The sequence below is a fragment of the Anolis sagrei genome, chromosome 2 (genome assembly GCF_037176765.1).
Source record: "Anolis sagrei isolate rAnoSag1 chromosome 2, rAnoSag1.mat, whole genome shotgun sequence".
Classification (NCBI taxonomy): domain Eukaryota; kingdom Metazoa; phylum Chordata; class Lepidosauria; order Squamata; family Dactyloidae; genus Anolis; species Anolis sagrei.
In genome coordinates, this window is record NC_090022.1 from 145,345,156 (window position 1) to 145,367,537 (window position 22,382).

The 22,382-nt window shown below is 42.2% G+C and overlaps 1 protein-coding gene across 1 annotated transcript in view; it reads right to left on the minus strand.

The window, feature by feature from the left end:
* The window catches only part of KCNH3 (potassium voltage-gated channel subfamily H member 3), a 63,273-nt gene that overhangs the window by 20,552 nt on the left and 20,339 nt on the right, over positions 1–22,382 (minus strand). The window contains exons 2-3 of the mRNA XM_060763930.2: positions 4,192–4,425; positions 2,510–2,644 (exon numbers count right to left, since the gene is read on the minus strand). Of these exons, the coding sequence (XP_060619913.2) occupies positions 2,510–2,644; positions 4,192–4,425 (369 nt within the window). The remainder of the gene's footprint in view (positions 1–2,509; positions 2,645–4,191; positions 4,426–22,382) is intronic.

Consider the following 22,382-nt stretch of genomic DNA (forward strand, 5'->3'; position numbering starts at 1 on the left):
GTATGTTGTCCCTTCAAGGAGATGGTGGCTGGGTATAAGAATAAAGTTATTACATTATTATTGTTCTTATTATAAAATATGCACCACAAATCACACCATTAACATCATGTCTCATGTGGTCTTGAGAAGAAATACTTGAAAGTGCAGGGAAAGCAAACCCCAAGTTGGCCTTTGGTTCATCCAGGTCTCTGCATCATTTCTTTTTCTTCTTTGCAGCACAAAAGCAACAAAAATATGCAAAAAAATATACAATGGTTTTTAATGTATTCAGAATGTATAGCGTGGCTTCTCTGGGTCGATAAGTTGGCTTGCGGAGGCATCAAAGGTCACACGCTGTGGGATTCTGGGATTAGTAGTAAGAAAATCTCCACACTTCCTAGTTCTGATTAAAAGTAAACTGTATACTAGAAATTCAAGTGAGAAGGGGATATGGGGCCACTGAAAATGTTCAGATCATTTACATATTTTCAAAAGAGATTTAAGAAATCCATGACAGCTCCTTAGTGCACGTCCATCTTTTCCAAGAAAATTCACACAGAGTTTGACAAGTGATGCTGTGATATGCTTCACATGATGCTTGCCACTTCTGTTTCTGGCAAGATCCCTATGCCTATCATCACTCTGTGATTTGAAGAAATTCAAAATGTGTCATTTCCCCCACACCTGGAAAGGTGGCAGTGATGGAGCAAACTTCACCTGCCTCCTATGCAGCTGTTCAAAGCAGAAGAGTCTTGCCAAGGAAAAATAAGCTGTGAGCTTCATTACTGCGGTATCTTCCTGGCTGAAATTCATAACACTATGTAACATAATGTTTGCTCCTGGGTTATAAATCTCATTTCCTCATTAGTTCTACCATAAAAACATAGAAAAAGTTGGGTTGTTGTAGGTTTTTTCAGGCTATATGGCCATGTTCTAGACTAGAGGCATTCTCTCCTGACGTTTTGCCTGCATCTATGGCAAGCATCCTCAAAGGTAATGAGGTCTGTTGGAACTAGGAAAATGGGTTTATATATCTGTGGAATGACCAGGGTGGGACAAAGGACTCTTGTCTGATGGAGCTAGGTGTGAATGTTTCAACTGACCACCTTGATTAGCATTTGATGGCCTGGCAGTGCCTGGGGCAATCTTTTGTTAAAAGTGGATTAAACTGCACAAACTTTGTTTTTGCAGGACATCCTGCAGCACATTTTGCTATAGTTTTTCAATAGATATCTTGTAGAACAGGGGTCCTCAAACTTTTTAAACAGAGGGCCAGATCGCAGTCCCTCAAACTGTTGGAGGGTCATATTATAATTTGAAAAAAGGATGAATAAATTCCTATGCACAATGCACAAAAATACTTTAAAACAATACAATAATTAAAATAAAGAACAAATTTAACAAATATAAACTTATTATTATTTCAGTGGACCCAGTTTTGGCTGAGGAGATAGGATTGTTGTTCTTGTGTGCTTTCAAGTAATTTCAGACTTAGCTTGACCCTGAGTGAGAGCCGGGTAAAGGACCTTGGAGGGTCTTATCTGGCCCTCGGGCCTTAGTTTGAGGACCCCTGTCGTAGAGTCTCAACCAATTCGACACAGTTTGTGGCAGCCACAAAATTTAAGTTTCTAAAGTATAATAACTATGGTACTTTCAAAGTAAGTACCACACAATTAAACAGGAAATAATCATTTCAAACCAGGAACAGAGGTTTTTTTTCAAATTTTGTTATATAGTGTAACCATTTGAAACATTATATATCTCTCTTCTGCTTTGCCTGTCTTCATTACACATCCTTTTGCATGTATTAAAGGAAGCCATGCTTCTTACTTTGAGATATGTGAATTTAAAATGGCAATATATTTTATCCAGTCAGCAGTAAAAATATTGTCCCATTACTATCTCAATACAGTTAAACTGCATTAGATGAGTCTATTAGTGGTTCCCAACCTTTGGTCCTCCTGTTGTTTTGGACTAACTCCCAGAAATCCCATCCAGCTTACCAGCTGTTAGGAATTGTGGGAGCTGAAGTTTAAAACACTTGGAGGACCAAAGGTTGGGAATCACTGGTCTATACTGACCGTGTAATGCAGTTTCACATAGTGTTATGAATTTCAGTCTGAAGAGCAGCCTTCAAAAAAGGGAAGCATCTCCTTCTCTGAGAAGAGTGGTGAAGGGCAAGAGCGTAGTCCATCCTGAGTAAAAGAAGCACCGACCTTCTCTATTCTCTCTGCCGTGGCACCACTTCTGACCTTTTAAATATCTTGATGGGAAAATGGTATCAGTAGCCACGGGAAGTTGGCCCTCTGAGGTGGCATCAGCATTTTTCCCTCTCCGTGGAATGACCCTCCACTTACGCATAAGTCTTATCAAAACCCATAATTCTGCCCCCAAAATCTGCCCTTGATTTACACATAAGGCCGACTTATGCATGAGTATATACAGTAGTTTTTTGATTTTTCTGATGCCTCTTGGGTCCACTAAGTCCGCAAAACAATTCAATCCTCCACGAGCCTTCCTCTGACCTCACCTCCTTCTTTCCAGTTTTCTGCCAATGCTCTGCTCTTGGTCTCAGTGATATCCTTGTGGGAGACCAGAAAAAGGGCCACATCTCCTTTTTCATTTTTGATAGGCACTACATCCAGCAGGCACCAGAAAGGGGCACCTAAAGAAACAAGGAAACGTGTGAAATGAATTATGATATCCAATGTGTGTCTGGGGTGGTAGAGGGGGCCTGGTTCTCTCTTCTGCTCACACCTCCAGACAAAGGAAGGTGAGAGAGAAAAGAGCCACAAGAATAATCCTTCGTTAAGGGGTGCATGTGAAATACATTGCCCTTGGGAGAAAAATATTGAAACCTGCATGGATCCCATACTTTGAATAGGAGAGCATCTTCCGGGTTCGGCTGTGCCCACACACCCATTCCATAAGTTGCTACACAGCTATTTCTGGCAAATAGTTAAACCTCAAGAGTGCCAGCTTTGCATCCCTACACTCCAAGCCTAGGCCAGCAAAAACAAAACAAAAAACAAAAACAAAAACCTTAGGCTGGGAAGGAGCCCTGGCTTATGTGGAGTGGCACCTGCTTTGCATGCAGAGAGACGCAAGTTCAATCTCTGGCACATTCAACCAGAAAAGGGATTGGGAGAAATAATTCCTTAGTTTAGTGATTTACCAGTTCCACACTAGTTGGGTCAAAATCCAACCTGATATAAGACATCTTTCCTACATTCTTTAAACAACCTCCCTTGGCACCCCAGATGGAATGATTAGCAGATAGTGATCTTGGATTTTCTACATGTGTAGAAAGGGACAGGGAAAATGAAGCAGGGTTGTTAGGTGAAAAACAAATAGGACTCCTGTACCTTTAATGGTTGTGAGGAAGAAGGAATTATAGTGTGTGCTGCTCGACACAGAACAATTAAAGGTAAGCTGCCCTGGCCCTTATTTTACCTGGAAATATCAGATGAAGAGACAGGTCTTCTGCTACATAGCTGTGAAAGGTGCCCTGTTGCCTACATCAGGGGTCCTCAAACTTTTTAAACAGAGGGCCATGTCAGAGGCCCTCAAACAGTTGGAGGGCCAGATTATAATTTGAAAAAAAAAATGAATGAATTCCTATGCACACTGCACGTATCTTATTTGTAGTGCAAAAAACACTTTAAAAATACAATAATTAAAATGAAGAACATTTTAACAAATATAAACTTTCAGTGGGAAGGGTGGAGCTGCTTTTTTCTGATGAGTTGGAATTGTTGTTGTTGTTGTGTGCTTTCAAGTCATTTCAGACTTAGGTTGACCCTGAGCGAGGGCCGGGTAAATGACCTTGGAGGATCATATCTAGCCATCAGGCCTTAGTTTAAGGACCCCTGGCCTACATGCTTAAGTTGAGGTTTAGGTCTGTCTGGCATGATTTTTTTTTTACCACTTTGTCCAGCCAGGCTTTGACCCAGTAACCCCACCATTTTGAGAAAGTGTATTGGGACTCAGGGTTTCTAACTCATCCAGAACTTGGCTAAATTCCTTTTCTTGAACTACAGTTTCCTGAAACGCTTCCTGGTTGGGTATTCTGAATGTGTCAGACAAAATAATAGGGATACCTTCCTAAGCTCTGCCCCCCCCTCCCCCCCCCCCCCCCCCCCCCCCGTTCATCTTCCCAGAGAATAATGGAATTTTGCCTGGATCATCCATCTGGTGGGAAAGAAAACTCACCACTTTTCCTGTAGAGAATGAGCTCGGCTTTGAACTCCTTGTGCTCATCGAGGGCTTTGCGGATCTGTGTGCGCACCAGTTCGCTGGTGTCAGGCCCATAGAGGAAGCTGCAGGCACAGCAGCGCTGCATGACCTCCGCCCGGGAGAAGCCGGTCAGTTCACAGAAGCCATCGGAACAGTAAACCACAGGAAAAGCTCCCCGCACTTGGGCATTGCCCAGGACAAAATTACTGTCTGCAAGAGAAAAAGGAAGAAGTGCCTCAAAGATGGCCTTGGATCTGAGTAAGGAATGAATTACTGTACAACTATCCAGCAGAACTCAGGAAAGTTAGGCCTCTTCCACACAGCTTAATAAAATCCCACATTATCTGCTTTGAACTGGGATATATGGCAGTGTGGACTCAGAGGAGGCCTGTGGTGGGGCAGTAAACAAACTCCTGGAAATTAAATGACAATTCAAATTTTATAATAAGTCCATATTGGAGAAACCTCTGTATCAATGGCTTTGTTAATGATGGCTCCAGCATTTCACTGGATTCATTCTTGTTCATTCAAGATCTGAATTAATGAACCTTTTAGTAGTTTAAATAGCAACCATAGGGGACTCAGAATCAGAACCTCCTTATTGCCTGTGGTAAATTTAAAGACCTCCTGAAGATGCTCTTGACTCCAGGATGGAAGTTTGTTTTTCCTACCTGCTAATAGGAGTTGCAGGGAAGAGCCTTATCACTGAGATTGCAACATTATCCAATTTGCCTTGAGGATCGATTGGGCTCAAAGCCATTAACCAAGCAGTAGTAAGATGGTAGTCTGGGGACCACTACTCTGTTATGGATGGTTTCAAAATGTGAGTAGGTTCATTTCTCTTTAAAGTGTCTTTTCATGCTTGCTTTAACTGCAAAAGCACAAATGATAATTCTGCTTAATCACAACTATACTTTGCTGGATTATAACTATTATCATCAAGGATCATCATCATCATCATCACCATGTGTTCATTTAATATGTTGGTATAGTATGGTGAAGGGCTGGTGAATCTGTCATTCTCTGATGCTAGATTAGAATTCACTGCCCACTGCTGCTGGGTATTCTGAATAGAGCTAATAGAAGTTGCCTCTAACAATATCTGGATGGTTCTCTCGAAGTAGTGAAGTTATGTTGAACTAAGGTCAGAGTGAACACGATTTAAACTCCTTTTCACCCATTAAACTCACTGGGTGACTCTTGACCCAAGCTGTCTACTTCACAATATAGCCTACTCCCCACCACATACATATCCGTATAGTATATTTTCCAAGACACATACACTTTGTGAATACCTGAAACCATGTGAACCCTAAATTTTGACTATACTTGAAGGGAAGTATACCATAGAACTGCATTGTAGGACCCAGAGAAGTCCACAACCACGTTGGGGTTGGGGTGGGGGGGGGGGGTGGGGAGAATATTTTTTGAAGTGTGGATAAATGAAACCTGAATATTGAATGCATTGATAAGGGAGTCCTCAACAGGGCTAATTGTATCCCTTCCTAAACTCCATCCCGCCAGTTTCAATGTACCTATTAAACCTGCTGTCTGCCAAAAGGAACTTCTCTCCCCGTATGATAAGGGAATCATACTGTATTGTTGTCAAAATAAAATGGTGGGACCCTTAGCAGTTCTTTTAAAAATCAGTTTGAAAGCAAAAACACTGACAGCATTGTATCTCAGCTGAGATCAAGTAACACAAAAGTTTGGTGAGTGGTTGGTCACTGCTGAAGAACAAACTCACCACTTCTGTGGGTGATGGGCATGCAAAAGAGACTGTCAGCTCCCAATTACTAATCATGGCTATTAGTGGCCACTCACACAGTACATTGTGAAAACAGATAAGGAAAAGATTTGAAAGATGCTAGAACTGCTGCTTACAAATTGTTTCATACTTTCCAGATCAATAAAGTGTTTATCTGCATATGTTCAGAACATGCTGTGTATACACTGTCTGTACTCGGTGAATCTCACAATTTATGTACACAAATCAAAGGAATGACAAGGCATTCAGAAGACATGCAATTAGTAGAGGGAAAGAAAGAAGGAGGAGTAGATAGGTGTAAAAGGCAATGTTGTTGTTGGTAGCATTAGCAGCATTGGCATTAGCAGTAATGACATTCCATCTTTCTTCCAGTTCCCAAATCATGGCTTTAACACTCTGACCACTACAATAAGTGCTTCCACTTTTCAAATATACATAGATAGATAGGTAGATAGAAAGATGCACGCGCGCACACAAACCTGTTAGCCTAAATAAATAATATGCATATAGAATCATTGAATCATAGAGTTAGAAGAGACTTTGTGGGCCATTCAGTCCAACCCCCTGCCAAGAAGCAGGAAAATTGCATTCAAAGAACTCCCAACAGATGGTCTTCCAGCCTCTGTTTAAAAGCCTCCAAAGAAGGAGCCTCCACAACACTTCAAGGCAGAGAGTTCCACTGCTGAACAGCTCTCACAGCCAGGAAGTTCTTCCTCATGTTCAGGTAGAGCCTCCTTTCCTGTAGATTGAAGCCATTGTTCCACATCCTAGTCTCCAAGGCAGCAGAAAACAATCTTGCTCCCTATGCTCTCCTCACATATTTATACATAGCCATCATGTCTCCTCTCAGACTCCAACAGATCTCATTACCTCTGAGGATGCTTGCCATAGATGCAGGCGAAACATCAGGAGAAAAATTGCCTCCAGAACATGGCCATATAGCCCGGAAAAACCTACAAAAACCTTCTCTTCTCTCTTTATATACAATATATATATGGGCAGTGGTGCTAAGAGACAAAAAGATAATAAATTGAAAGAGGGGAATAAGGTTAATTCAGGACTACTCAGTCTACTAAAAACACATGGTTAAGAGACCCAATGTGATATAGCACTTTGAGCATTGGATTACAACTCTGGAGGCCAAGGTTTGATTCACTGCTCAGCCAAGGAAAGCCACTGGGTGTCCTTGGGTGAACCACATACCCTCAGTCCCAGAAAACCCCTTGAAAGCCTTAGGGTGACAAAAATAAAAAATGACTTGAAGGCATATAACAACAAAAGTCAACAGCAGGGTGAGTGCTATTTAAAAGACAGGCATGGAGGTGATGTGTTTCCTGAGATTTGTGTAAGGATTAGAAACAGACCTAGAAGAAGCTCTGTCATCATCACAGCAGGTTGGGGAGAAAAGCAAGTCATCTGTGGAGGATGCACTGAGGATCATGGGTATAGGGCAGAGTAGGGGGGATGTAGTTATCCTCTGTCACGTCCTTTTCCCCATATTTGCCCAGCATAAGGTGAGGATGGCAGGACGCCTCCTCCTGCTTCCCCACCATATTTCCAGTTGGCACCATCTGGTACAGCTCCAGCACCTGACTATTTTTACCCTATTGGTTCTGTGTAGAGTTTAGTCATCGTTTGTGGCATCTGGGCCCAAACTCCCCTCCCCCAAATTCTCACCCACCCCCAGCCCTGATTCCTTTGCATGAATTTGACTAGGAAGAAACTGACAGAAGGAGGAAATAGATGCTATGTTGGCATCTTCCTCTACTTTATCCTTTCTATATCCAGATAGGAGAATGAAAAAAAATATGATTGAAATCAGTTCTAGAAAAATTGAGCAGTGATAATAAGAGTCTGAGAATGAAGCTCTCTTAGACCTGGATGAAGGGTGCAGCCTAGTAGGTAGAGTAGAAGCACTGGATTGGAGGAATGAAAGAGAGGATGCCTGTGGTGGGGCAGTAAACAAACTCCTGGGAATTACATGACAACTCAAATTTTATTATAACTCCATATTGGAGAAACCTCTGTATCAATGGCTTTGAGTCCAATCAATCCTCAAGGTAAATTGGATAATGCTGCACATTAGGCAGAATGAGTGTCAGTTTCAACTGCACCTTGCAGGAGTCACATTCTTCATACACACATGGCCTATCGCTTGCCCATATATGTTGTAAACATGGCCTCTGATTAGGACCCAAACCCAAACAAATACACTGACGTAGGGAAGCTAGCCAATGCTAACAGTCCGATGTCAGAAATGGCAGATACAAGAGTCCTTGGAAAACAGAAGAATATCCAGATATCTGGTCCAAAGTCAGGAACCTAAAGTACAAACAAACCAAGGCACCAATGCCAAAATATAAAGTTCCAGAAGTCAAAGTCAGAAATCCTTTGGTAATAAACCAGCAAGCAGCAGAGTCAGGTCCTATAGTAGGCCAAGGACAAAATGGGAATTGGATTCAACCAAGATAATAACATTGTCCACAGTGAAATAGTCACAGCACAGAAAGCTTTATGGTATATTTCATAATCTCAGCTTCTGATTGATTAACAAGTGTTTTTCAGATAATCTCTAAGACCTATGGAGACCTTTCCACTCTATCAAACACTCTGGAGGTGTGGGTATGTTTACCTCTACTGTAGCTTACTTAAATATGATTCATCTTCATCTAGGACAGTGGTTCTCAACCTGTTGATCCCCTGATATTTTGGCCTTCAACTCCCAGAAATCCTAACATCTGGTAAACTGGCTGAGATTTCTGGGAGCAGTAGGCCAAAACACCTGGGGACCAACAGATTGAGAACAACGGATCTAGGACATGTACAGATGGCTGTAGAGTGTTTGTGTCAGCTGAGGGCTCATCTTAGGTAATATCTGAGATAGGCATAGCAGACTGCTGGGAGCTGCTGCCCTCCATCTCCTCTGCTGGCCTTTCTAGCCACACCTCGGCCTCACTATCCAAGTTGGCCATGACGACACCAAAGGCTGAGGAGTGGCTAGAAAGGCCAGCAGAAGAGATGAAAGGCAGCAGCAAACAGCAGTCTGACAATACAACTTCTGGAATTTTGTCTCACTGTGCAGGGACTATTATCATATAAGCCTGGCGTTTCCATCCTGGTTCTGACAGAAGATGGAACAAAGTTTATTTGTGCATGCAATTTACAAAGCAAGTGTCTTCCCATTAAAGGAACTGAACCCTCTAACATATATTAAAATGTGTGGCTAAAACTTTTGTTGTAATATGACATTCGAAAGGTTATACCAAAGGCTTAGTAAAACTCTTTTTGACTACTTCTGCAACATTTTAATAATGCAAGTTTTTTGCTTTCTCTCTCCCTCCTCTTTCCCCTGTCAACCAAGTTTACTTCATCATAGTTTTCTTACAAATAACATCAAAATGAGTCTGTAAGATTTGAATCAAGAAAGGCATGTAGTTCCAGGAGCATATTGCTAATTTCAGGGTTAAAATGCTGTTGGAGTAGTCCAAAGGTCCATCAATCTAGTCCAGCATCCGTTCTGCACAGTAGGGCAACCGAATGCTTCCAAACATGTAGGTGGCCCATTGTGCCTTACAACCAATGGTAGCAATCAGTCAAATGGAGCAGTTTTGCACTGTTACTCAGTACAGAAATCTAGAGAGCAAGCCAGCCAATTAGCACAGTTAAGTCTCTGTCTCACAGTTAGAACTGATGTTATTAAGTGAAGGTGGTGAAGCTTACAGGTGAGCTGATCTGTACTGTTTACTGTTTATTGATCTGGACCCAGAGGGGATGCCAGTTCCCAAACACAGGAGGTAGACTTTTGGAGGAATGTGTCACAGAGAAGTACAAGGACCAGTGATCATTCTGTGAGTTGGGAGATACAGAATCAATTTGAAATGCCCTCTCTTACCAGTGTTGAGAAAGATCAGTAACAAGGTGGATTTGTAATTGGTTGATTGACTGAACCAAAAGAGTGCACTTCAATGGCTGATATGATAGCCATGTTTAAATATTTACAAGGAAGTCAGATTGAGCATAGCAACTTTTTTATCTGCTCCAGAAGGACTAGGGCCCCATCTGTCCATTGAATACAGCTAGGTTCAAACTGCGAAAGCCAGACAACGAACTCCCACAAAAGCACACAAATTTGGGTGATCCCTCATAGCTTGAGGATGATGCTCCTCCAGATGTGGTGTCTTGGTGGTGGGTCCATAGGTGGCTGTGGAGCCCTATTCTTGATCCTCATGTTCTTCCGCAGTGAGGACATTGGCTTCCAGATGGAAGGCGGTCCTGTGCAGGGTTGGCTTGATGTGCCTTCCTCTTGGCACGTTTCTCCCTTTCACCCTTCGTTCATGCCTCTTCGAATTCTGCAGCACTGTTGGTCACAACTGACCTCCAGCTAAAGTGCTCAAGGGCCAGGGCTTCCTAATTCTCAGTGTCTTTGCCACAATTTTTTTAGGTTGGCTTTAAGCCCATCTTTAAATCTCTTTTTCTGTTCACCAATATTACATTTCCCATTGTTGAGTTCAAAGTATAGTAACTGCTTTGGGAGACGGTGATCGGGCATTCAGACAACATGGCCAGTACAGCAGAGTTGATGGCAGAGGAGCATCGCTTCAATGGTGGTGGTCTTTGCTTCTTCCAGCATGCTAACATTTGTCCACCTGTCTTCCCAAGAGATTTGCAGGATTTTTTGGAGGCAGCACAAAAGAAAACCCTTAATATACAACACTGTTCTGTGGTTTGTGTCATCATCATCCAGATGCCCGACCACTGTCTCCCTGTACTTTGATTGTGTATTTTTGCATGGCAGGGTAGGTTTGGACTGTATGGCTGTGGTGGTTTCTGTGAGGATTTGGAAAAGGATGCCATGATATGGTGGGTTAACTGGAGAGGCATGTGCCAGCAGCTGATTGGCTGAGCATGCCAGAAGCCAGAGTTCTGATTGGCTGCTGTCTCTGGCTTGCTGCTGAGACTAATGGTTTTAACTGCCATTCTCATCTTGGATAGTGGAGAGAGTGCTGACTGGAAACAGCCAGGAAAGGAAATGGCTGCCAACTATTTGAAGGCTGATTATTTTAAAGCATAAAGCATATTTAAAGACTGTTTAAAGGACTGTTTATTTCCCTATATTATCTGTGCATGAATTCAGAGAATGTAAATATCATAGCCCTATTTGAACTTTTGAACTGAAGTAAAGATACTGTTACTTGTGACACTGCAGGGTTTATTTTGATTCAAAACTGTAGTAAAACTTCAGCTTATCTGCTTATTTACATTTACCAACCACAACAGTTTCTTCCAGGTCTTTGATTCTGTGAATTGTGTTCCTTTGCCCATTGCCTCAGAAGCCTTGATAGACTAGAATAAGAATCACATCAAATAAACAAATTTAGCATTCACAAAACTGATTCCTTATCTTTAGAAAGGACTGCACTATGGACTGGCAAAGAAAGATGGAAGCTGCACTCCAACAACAGTAAAGTTCCACAATCCATACCTTTTGCTCCACCGGGAGGAAAAAAAACCTATGAGGGTGTTAGATTTGAAAGGAAAAACAGCCAGGAGGGAAATGATTGAGCACCCACCCACACACCCACACTTTAGAGAAGGAATCTGAGTGTCACTAAAGGCTGTAAGACACCCACTAGCAACACTTGCTCCTGCACTGTTACCAAAAAGACTAACTCCGCACAGGAGAAAGTTCTCTAAACACAGACAGAAATGAAGCACCACCATATGAAATGTTAACGACAGTTTTACCATGTGACATGGACGAGATTTTGTCTGATCTTGGGGGCTAAACAGGGTCAGGCCTGGTTAGAACTTGGATGAGAGTCCATTAGGAAATATCACACACAGTTCGTTATATTTCAGAGGAAAGAAATGATAGAGCCACTTCTGAGTTTTTCCTGACTAAGAAAATCCTACGTCTGAAATTCATGTAGCCATCCGAAATTGACAAGCAATTTGAAAACAGACACAGCAACTGGAAAAATGCTTCTGGTGGTGCCCTTAAAATGCCTTGGTTGGCTTTAGGTCTCATACATTTTTTATTTGGGTACATGTGGAGGGCACAATTTCCTTCTCTGTCTTTGGTGCCAAAATATCTTAGGTCAACATATCAATTTTGGGGGGCTGAAACTAAGAGTATCCAAGCAAGATCTGGTTTTTGTATACTCAGAAATGGAAAATACTAAAATTACAAAAAACAAAAAAAAGAATATTGGATATTAAAGGTTTAGGAGCGCTCGGTGGCCCCTTTCACACAGTTGTATAAAACCCACGTTGAACTGGACTGAAACAACTCTGTGTGGACTCAGACAACCCGGTTCAAAGCAGATATTGTGGATTACCTGCCTTGATATTCTGGGTTATATGGCTGTGTGGAAGGGCCCTTAGATGATTTCACATTTTGGAGGGGAAAGCAGCAGTCAGCGTATGGCCTCCTCTCCAGCATGGCACTTTCTATGCAAAACGAAAGATTAACCAATGGCTATAAACAACATGATTCATGGTCCAAAACATCTGGAGGGCTTCTGATGGTTGTGGAAAGCTGATCTATGGTATCCTTGGCAAAACAAGACTGGAAGATCAAAGTTCAGTAGACATAAATCTCCATTACTCAAAGAGGAATTCATCAGAACCGAATGATGGATAATATGTAGCCCTGGCTTAGGCCCCTTCCACACAGCTGGAAAAAAAAACATTATCTGCTTTGATAATTTGGCAATGTGGATGCAGATATTCCAGTTCAAAGCAAATATTGTGGGATTTTCTGTCTTGATATTCTGGGTTATATGGCTGTGTGGAAGGCCTTTAGAAACTACTTCTCTCCAGCTTATCCCTTTCTACCATCTCCTTTTGTTCTATAGGGTAACAGTACTTGGTACTCTTGGTGCAGCTATACTGTAGAATTAATAAAGTTTGACACCACTTTAACTGCTATGATCAATGATATGGAATCCTGGGAGTTGTAGTCTTTTAAGGAACCTTAGCCTTCTCTGTCAAAAAGTACTGGTGCCTCATCGAGCTACAACTCCCAGGATTCCACGACACTGATCCATGGCAAGTAAGGTGGTGTCAAACTCCATTAATTTTATAGTGTAGATGCACCTGTTATTGTTCCTGGTATGTTAGGTAAACTGTCTAAAACTGGGCTCTTCCTACATTATCTTAGCTCCTCACCAAAGGGAGAGCTTGATCCTAAAGAAAAGATATACGTTCATGCTCCGATGGAGACAGTGTGTTGGAACCAAGGCAATGAGCCACCTGGGAGACGATGCAGCTTTTGTAACAAGTCACGGAGTCCCAGAGCAACAGAACAGTTTCCAGGAATACATTGTAGAGCTGAAAATGACCAAATCGCCTGGGGGAACTGGTTGTACCAAGGCTCCATTCAGAACTGTATTTTTGTGAGGGGCACTAATGGATTCCTAATGGAGAGCTCACTAAGGGACACAGTTCAGAGGTCCAGACAAGGATGGGGAGCCTGAGTGTTGAATTCGAAATTTGGCTCTCTCTTGAGAGAACATATGCTTCCTAAAAGTGTCCTCTAGGAGCAAGGCCTGGAAATGTACTTCTTTAGAAGAATGAATGCAAAGACACGTGATGCTCTGAACAGTACTTAGGTGATGTGTAACTGAGCAGTGCCAGGGCAGTATGTGGATCCTTGTTTATTTACATATCTATATGCTGCTTTTTGAGAGGGAAGATGTTTACAAGGTAGCTTAGAATAGTACAATAAACTGATACAGGTTGATCTCCCCTTTTCTGGGATTCTGAAATTAGCACAACTCAAAAACCACTGGACAAATTGTCACCAAATTTGGACACAATACACCTATCAGGCCAATAAGTGACCATCACTCATAAAAACACTGAAAAACACAACAGAAGACACTGAAAAGCAAAAAAAAATTACAATACATGTGCAAAGCCACACACACACACACATATACACAAATATATTTAGATCATTCCACCAGCATACCAACATTTTAAAGGGATGGACACATTCTTTAGCAGTCTTTTATTACTGCTCTTCAAGTTCCCATTTTCCTTGTTCAGTTGAATGCACAGGCATCAGAAGGGTCTGTGGGAAGCCATTCCTATTGTCTACTCTCTTTCCTCCTTTGTTGACACATTTTTTTTGCTTACTTCTTCCTCAGTTGACACTTTGGACTAATTCTGAATCCACTAGTCAGGAGAGCTCCTGGACTTGCTGGCTGAAGTTTTCTGGGAGTCTTTGCCTTTAATGAGTAACTTTTCAAAGCTCTAAAGCAAATGTTGTAGTGTGCTTTCAAATAACCTCTCACTTAAAGACAAAGACTTCCCCTTGACATGAAGCCTAGTCATGTCAGACTCTGGGGGTGGTGCTCATCTCAATAGCAGTGGAGGTGCTTTACGATGCCATGAAGAAAGAAGATGCTGGGCGACCAAAAGGAAGGAGGAAGTCCTGACAGCTCTTCGTCATAGAGGAAAGAGCAACAGCACCCCCTGGACTCGAGCCCAACCTTCCATGGCACCTCCTTCTGTTCTGTCTGTCTGTGTATTGTCTATACAAAGAAGTATTGAATGTTTGCTGTGTATGTGTACTGTGATCCACCCTGAGTTCCCTTCAGGGTGAGAAGGGCAGAATATAAATAAAGTGTTGTTGTTGTTGTTATTATTCTAAGCGGAAGAGCCAGTGTTGTCTGTAGACGCCTCCTAGGTCATGTGGCCAGTATGATTGCATGGAGTGCTATTACTGTCCCGCTAAAGCGGTACCTATTGATCGACTCACGTTTGCATGTTTTTGAACTGCTAGGTTGGCAGAAGCTGGTGCTAACAACAGCTCACCCCGTCTTGTGGATTCAAACAGCTGACCTTTCGGTCAGCAAGTTTTGCAGCTTAACAGTTTAACCCACTGCACCACCGCGGCTCCTTGACTTATGGTGGTCTTATTTGTTGGAAATATTTGGTCAGATGGCATTTGCCATTGCCTTTCTCTGAGGCTACAAAACTGTCTCCTTACTTCCCTATAACCAACCTCCATCCTTCCCTCCCTTTGCTTTGCATTAAAATGGTCCAGAGGGGATAGAAAAGCTGCTACTGTAAGGGAAATGTTAACTTTGCAAAAGAGTGCCTTAGGCAGCTACCTGTAATTGCTGATAGTCTTACAGCTACAGCTATAAGATGAGGAAACTTTCTATAAATAGTGATTCCTCCTTCTTTTGGGGGGGATGAGTCTCAACACCCAAGAAGGAAACTTGATATAAAAAGTATCCTGAACTGGAGATACAGCTTGTTTCCATACACAATCAAAGCTATGTATAATTTGTGACTTTTAAACTCCTAAAGATGCTCACATAAACAGCACAGAAATTCTTCCATCTGTGGGGTACGCTGGTTACACCTAAGCATCATTGCACAGGGTTGAATGATCTGGCTTTTGCTGTTCCCTGTCTGCTAAATAGGGGAAGGAGGCAAGGAGCAGGGAGCCTCCATGTCTTGGCCGAGAACTGCTCCCCCTATACATCAAAAATTTCCCATTTCCTGTAGAAAATGAACACTCTTGAAACTTTGCTTTGCTACCACAAGGAGCCCCCCGGTGGTGCAGTGGGTTAAACCACTGAGCTGCTGAACTTGTTGACCGAAAGGTTGCAGGTTCGAATCCGGATAGTGGCATGAGCTTCCGCTGTCAGTTCCAGCTTCTGGGGCTGACAGCTTCTAGCAGTTTGAAAACATGTAAATGGGAGTAGATCAATAGATACTGCTCCAGTGGGAAGGTAGCAACGCTCCATGCGGTTATGCTAGCCACATGATCTTGGAGGTGTCTACGGACAACACCTGCTCTTCGGCTTAGAAATGGGGATGAGCACCAACCCCTAGAGTTGAACACGACTGGACTTAATGTCAAGGAAAACCTTTACCTTTACTACCACAAGAACTAACTCAAGAGGAAATGAAATTGAAGTATCTGTGCATCAGACGGCAAAATATACACAGCTCCAGACCAGGGAAAGGCATCAGCCTAAGCAATAGTTTGCCTATTAAGGTGAAAAGAGGTGCCTCCCTCAAATCAACTTGTGGTATAACAGCAAGCCTTGCAGCTGCTTTTTGCAATTTCTCTTCCCCTTCCCTCTCAAAAAACTTTACAGGCAGACAGACCCTTCTTCCCACTGTTTTACATCATTTGAAGCCACAATACAGCTCTTTGAAATTAAAAGGCAATTAAAACACGGGGTGGGGGTGCCTGGCAGGAGCCCCCGCATTCTCCTGCCTGTTTAAACTGCACTCCCCAGCCCCACTCTCCCCTCTAATTATACCCAGGGTGACAGGAGCTTTCAGGCACTGCATGCGAGTGTTAGCTCTGCTTGAGTTGGTGCCGATGAGAGCGCCGGGGCCTGCTCTGTAATTTGCCTGCTGTTGTTACTCACTATTATCCATATGGGATGGTTTAAGTATTTATAGAGCTGGGGCTTAAAAGCTGGGGTCCTTTAGAAGCACAGGCAACAGAGAAGCCAAGGCAACCAGAGGATATGAGCCACGCTGACCTGGCATCTTCTCTTCCTGGTCCATCATGCCAAACTCAGCCCATTGGCCTTCCATGGCAACCTACAAGCCAGGTGTTTGGCAAGCCTTGGGTTTTTGCAGTTCCAGGCTGTACTGGTGATAGCAAACGTTGGAGGCAGGGGCGGTGTTGGAACGGGAGGAATTGAAGGTCCTGGTGGCATGAATATGTGATCGTTCAGACTCAAGAGTCACAAGTTGTGCGGGTTGGTAAATGGATCTGAAGAGAGAGGTGTTAGGATGAAATGAATTGAGATCTCCAACTAGCCCTCCCACTGTTATTTTTGTTTCCCCCTCCTTTCCTCACACCTCTCACCCACTCCTTGATCTTCTCCCACACTTATGACTTCTGTTAGTTTGTCAGGATGCCCTCTACTCCTCTCACCTTCTTCCAGGGCATGCTTTTCACTCTTTCTTCCTCTTCACATTTATTCTGTCCACCGCTGCTACCTGGCTTTCCATTGCCACATCAGTTAGGCTTGCTGTTTTACCATAACTCTCCCCACCCCATCACACTGATCACACTCCCAACCCATGTTCCCTCACTTCTCTACTGATCCCGGAACATAGGTTGTTCCTTACATGGGATTGTCATTCTAGCCTGTTGCTAAAAAGATATGATAGGAAGAGGTCCAGCTCTCTATCCAACCTCAGATATGAGGCAAGCAAACCCCTTCCAGTGGTAGAACCTGAATTGTATGTAGAGTAGGATGTAAGAAATTATTTAATTTTAATGGGAGTTTTTATTAATGTTTTATTAAGTAATATATAGTGCAAGCAGGTCAGTTTAAACTGTAGCTGCTTGTTGACTGCGTTGCTATAGCAACATAGGTTTCATTAGAAGTGTATCCCTATTTCTCCAGGCAGGAGCTAAAAGGGGCAGAGCTAACTACCAACTAGAGTGGAGTACACATTTTAAAATTCAGTCTTTGACTGGGGGGTCAAAGTGGAAGGATGGTTCTGGCTAGGTGGGAGCCGAGCCAAGTGTTCTAAGCCTTCCGCCTGATTTGGTTATAGTGCCAATTAAACCTGTTTGAATTAATAAATAGCTGTTTAGCTAAAAGGGGACGGGAACTCCGGGATTGTTCTGTGACAGCAGTGGGATAGCTGAAGGGAAGAAAAGGCAAGCCAGTGTTTTGAGTGTCAGTCAGGAGAGAAAGATACTTTGAAGTAAAATAAGTTTAAACCAGTCTGGTGAAAGGAAAATCCATTCTGGGGTCACATTGGAAACTGTTTCAAGTGCTTGTGACAACATAAACTAAGTGTAACAACGTCTAAGAAATAATGAGTAGCCAGCAAGATTTGTATTCCTGAGAATTCTTGAATAAAATTTTTCTTGTTCGGTTCTTCATAATAAAGACTTGTGTCTAGTTATTGAGGAGAAGGTTCACCTCAAAGGAGGGTGGCTGAAGATTTTGAAGAAAGGATCCAGGTTATGGTAATGGTTTACTCCTATTAAGTGCCTCAGGCAAAGCATATTAAAAGTCAAGCAAATACAAGCCTCAAACATACAGACTTAAATAAATAAAATTGCTCAGCCACAGTTAAGCTACGCACACTAACATTTTAAATCTTCCACAACAGCTCTGGTTGCTCCATATTAATATTTATTGATGAAAGCGGTGGGATAGAAAAGAAGGGCTCCCCCTGCCACACAAATTGGCCAGTGCCTCCACAGAAGAGCATTTGCAGCCATCACTCTCTCCTTTGTGCTCCCTAGCTATTTTCATCTGATGGAGAAGTGTGATCTCTTGCTGAAATAAGATTCAAGTGTCCATCTGGTCATCTTCCATACACGAGCTCAGTGGTGGCAGTATACCCACCATGGGACGCAAATAAACAAGTAGCCCCATAGTTTAGGTTCTAATTGTTTGTTGTTAGGCAAATCCAGCAGAAAGGGGATTTATTTATTTAGATTAGGGCAATGATGTGAGGGAGGAAGTATTGCCACCTCCTGCTTTATGGAGACATATGGCTTCTATCACATGTGCCTTGCCCTAGAGAGTATGACACGGTTTCTAACCTAGCTGTAATCCTTCTCAGATACTATGCAGAATTGTGTATTAAAACAAATTTTGCCCCTCTGCAATAGTAATAGACCTGTCATCATATATGGGCACACACAGAGAAGCCTAATACTCACAACCATGTACACATACACCCCTCTAGGAAGATACACATTCAAGTGAGGTGGAGAGAACAGATTTACAATTACAGAGGCATGGAGATCTCTCTCTCTCTTGCAATTTCTCTCTTCTACACACACACACACACACACATACAGAGTTTCATTTGGTCAGCCAAGTTTCAACACTTGGAATTTATCTGAAATCTAAAGCACTAAGCCCAGACACCGGCTCTTATTGTCATGGGAACACACCACTCGACAGTGTCCTGTAGCTGAACAAAGCACTGGGTCAGATGCAATTCAATGCTACCTCCAGGAGGAAAGTGCTTGTGATATGTGATTGTGTGTTCACAAGTGTTCCAAAGCTAACAATGAGGCCCACATTTCCTATTCCTTATTTATTTCTACAGATGGGCTATTTGAGAGACAGAGTGATGCAGTGGTTTCAGCATTGGACTACAATTCTGGGGACAAGATTTTGAATTCCTGCTCAGCCAAGAAAGTCACTGGGTGACTTTCAGCAAGTCACATTCTCTTATCCTCAGAGGGAGGATTATGCAGAGAAAACACTGTGATAGCATCACCTTAGGGACTATTGTTGGCATGGGCAGATAGAGGCAGCTGCCTCATGCACCAAATGCTGGGTATCATGAAAAAGCAGTAAAACTTTTTTGCTGGCACAGATGGGGGAAAGCATCTGTTCCTTAGCAAATGCAGCAAACCATGTAGACCAATGTAAAACAATAAGTGCTAAAACTTAGAAGTTGTGAAGTGTGTAATGATAAAAAACAGTTCTTCTAGCCCCATTATAAGAGCCCCTTTACCAAGTAATCAACTTAAGCTGTAGCTGCTTGATTTACTGATTTTAACTTGCAACCTAGTAATCACATCTGATATTCTACATAGCGTGTGTGTGTGTGTGTGTGTGTGTATGTGTGTGTATATATATATATATATATATATATATATATATATATGAAACCTAATGCAATGCACAATACATGAAAAAGAGGATGTGGTTAACACACACAGCCCTTTTCACAGGAATCATTTGAGTTCAGGTTCCCAGTAGGCTGGTTTAGGAAATCTGAAGTGGAGCTGGCCAGGGTCCTGAATGCCTTTGTCCTATTGAACATGCATGGCTGTGATCTGAAAGGAGATCCAGAGGAAGTAGTTCTTTTGTTTCAGACTGCCCCACATCATACACTGAAGGAATTATTTCTCTTTTTCTTTAAAACATCTTCTAAAAAGGAGATACTGATGTGTTCTTAGATGTGAAAATGACCTCAATTACAGGACATGTGAACTTTCCATTCAAATAATCACGAGCATCAGTGGTGTATCTAAGAAACCATTTAAGCAAGAGAGGTAAGAATGGCCCTCAAATGAAGGTCTTCTTGGTCCAGCCTCCCAGTAGCAAACAAAGACAGTCCTTCTCCATTGTTTGTGTTCTCCGGCAACAGGTACTCACTTCCTCTGAGCATGATGGTTCAGTTTAGCTACCATAGCTCCTAGCAAGAAATAGACCTATTCTTTATGACCTGATCTACACCCTCAATGACTGGTGTTACATACAGCTGTATCACATTATCTGCTGACATGAACTGAATCATATATGAAGAGCTCTGCTGGATCAGATCAAAGTCCCATCAGGCTCTGCTTCTAGTCAATGCAGATTTTGCATTTATTTCCAAATGTGGCTGTGCTCCTAACCCCACTAAATTCATTAGGGTTAGCTGCACAGAACCCACACAAAAGTGGGGGGAAAGCAGGTAAAATAATATTTTTAGAAACACAATGCCTCTTTAAGAATTTATAGATCCTCCAGCATACCTCTATAGTCAATTTCTGCCAGAATCTGGCCACAGGATTATGCTGGAGGACTCACAAATGCCTAGAGAAGTGTTCTTTGTAGTAGTCTCTAGGTCCACTAGTAAAACTTTAGGACAAAGTTGACCACAGAGTCTTGCTGGAGAATCAAGAGATTGCTAGGTAGAACATCTTCATCAAATCCATGAATAATCAAATCTGCAAGATTGAAACCAACAAATGTACAGGGCCAACTCAAAATATAAATGTTTCAAAATGATGGATTCAATTTCAAAGGATGGTAACATGTTTCAATTACACAAAAGTTGTAATTGATTTAATGAGTTATCAAGTTTCTATGTTTTATTAACTATTTTGAGCCAGAAACAAATCTAAAAAACAACTCCGCAAATGGAGGATGTCTCATTCGGTCTTATGTTGTGGGGTTGCCATCCTGTGACTGGGTTGTTTGTGCTCTGGGAGAGGCATCCAACAGTAGGCTGTTTGTGGTTGCAGAGACATAGCAATTTCAAATCTGGTCCATTTTTTTGAGTCACCTTGTAGGATTCGATGTTTTACAATATTGCTATTTTAATTTTCAGTCCCCTTCCCAACTCTCTTTAGCTAGCTCTTTTTCACTTGTACACTCATATACTCAGAAGTGTGACAATAGTTTGTGCAATCAAAGAATACTATAAAATATGTCAAAATATAAGCCATGAACATCACATGCACACACAGGGAGAGAGCAGTAGTATGTTTCATTGATTAGCCCATTGGCCATATCAAAACACTTGACAAGCACATTTAACACACACAGGAAAAGAGTGAAATTATGGCCTGGCCACATAAGCATCTTCGCATGAGGAGAAAAGGCTTCCAGGTGAGCATGGGAAATCCCCCTTCTTCCCCTTTACTACCCCAGTCCTTCTGCACCACCTGAGGAACCTTGTTCCTAAGCAGCCTTCCCCAACGTGATTTCTTCCTGATGTATTGGGCAACAGCTATCATCATTCCTGAGTGATATGACCACTATCCCTGATGGTTAGGAAAGATAGGAATTGTACTCCAGTACATTTGGAGAAGGAGCCCCCGGTGGCACAGTGGGTTAAAGCACTGAGCTACTGAGCTTGTTGATTGAAAGGTCGCAGGTTCGATTCCGGGGAGCGGCGTGAGCTTCCGCTGTCAGCCCTAGCTTCTGCCAACCTAGCAGTTCAAAAACATGCAAATGTGAGTAGATCAATAGGTAACGGCGCTCCATGCAGTCATGCCGGCCACATGACCTTGGAGGTGTCTATGGACAACGCTGGCTCTTCGGCTTAGAAATGGAGATGAGCACCACACCCCAGAGTCAGACATGACTGGACTTAATGTCAGGGGACTACCTTTACCTTTACCTTTACATTTGGAGAACAACAGATTATGGGCGTTTGTCCTAGGAAGTCCCATTAATCCTTTAGCCGATGTCTTGGAGGGCTATAAATGGCCGCATCTTCCATTGTGATATTAAATAATATTGTGAACCCAACAACGTAAGCCATTATATCAATTATTATAATGTTGACAAAAACTCGCATGAGATGTTTTCTAAGTACAATGAATAGAATGCCACACATACTCTCTTGACTACTTTCATTTATTTTAATAGGACCTTTTGGGAACTTAAAGAAATATATTATTGGAAATTGTGTGAAATAATACTGATTTACTTATATATTTATTGTTTTCTTTTCCTACTTTAATGGCCTCCAGGCAGCTGTTACTGAAGTAAATATATCAATAAGCATATGTTAAAATCAACAATAATAGAACAAACACAATAAGCTATTTACTCCTGCTGTAAAAATATACCATGTGCGCAAATGGATCTAAAGTTCTGCATACAACTCACGCAATGCAAGAGGTGCCTGTGATAGATGCCCACAC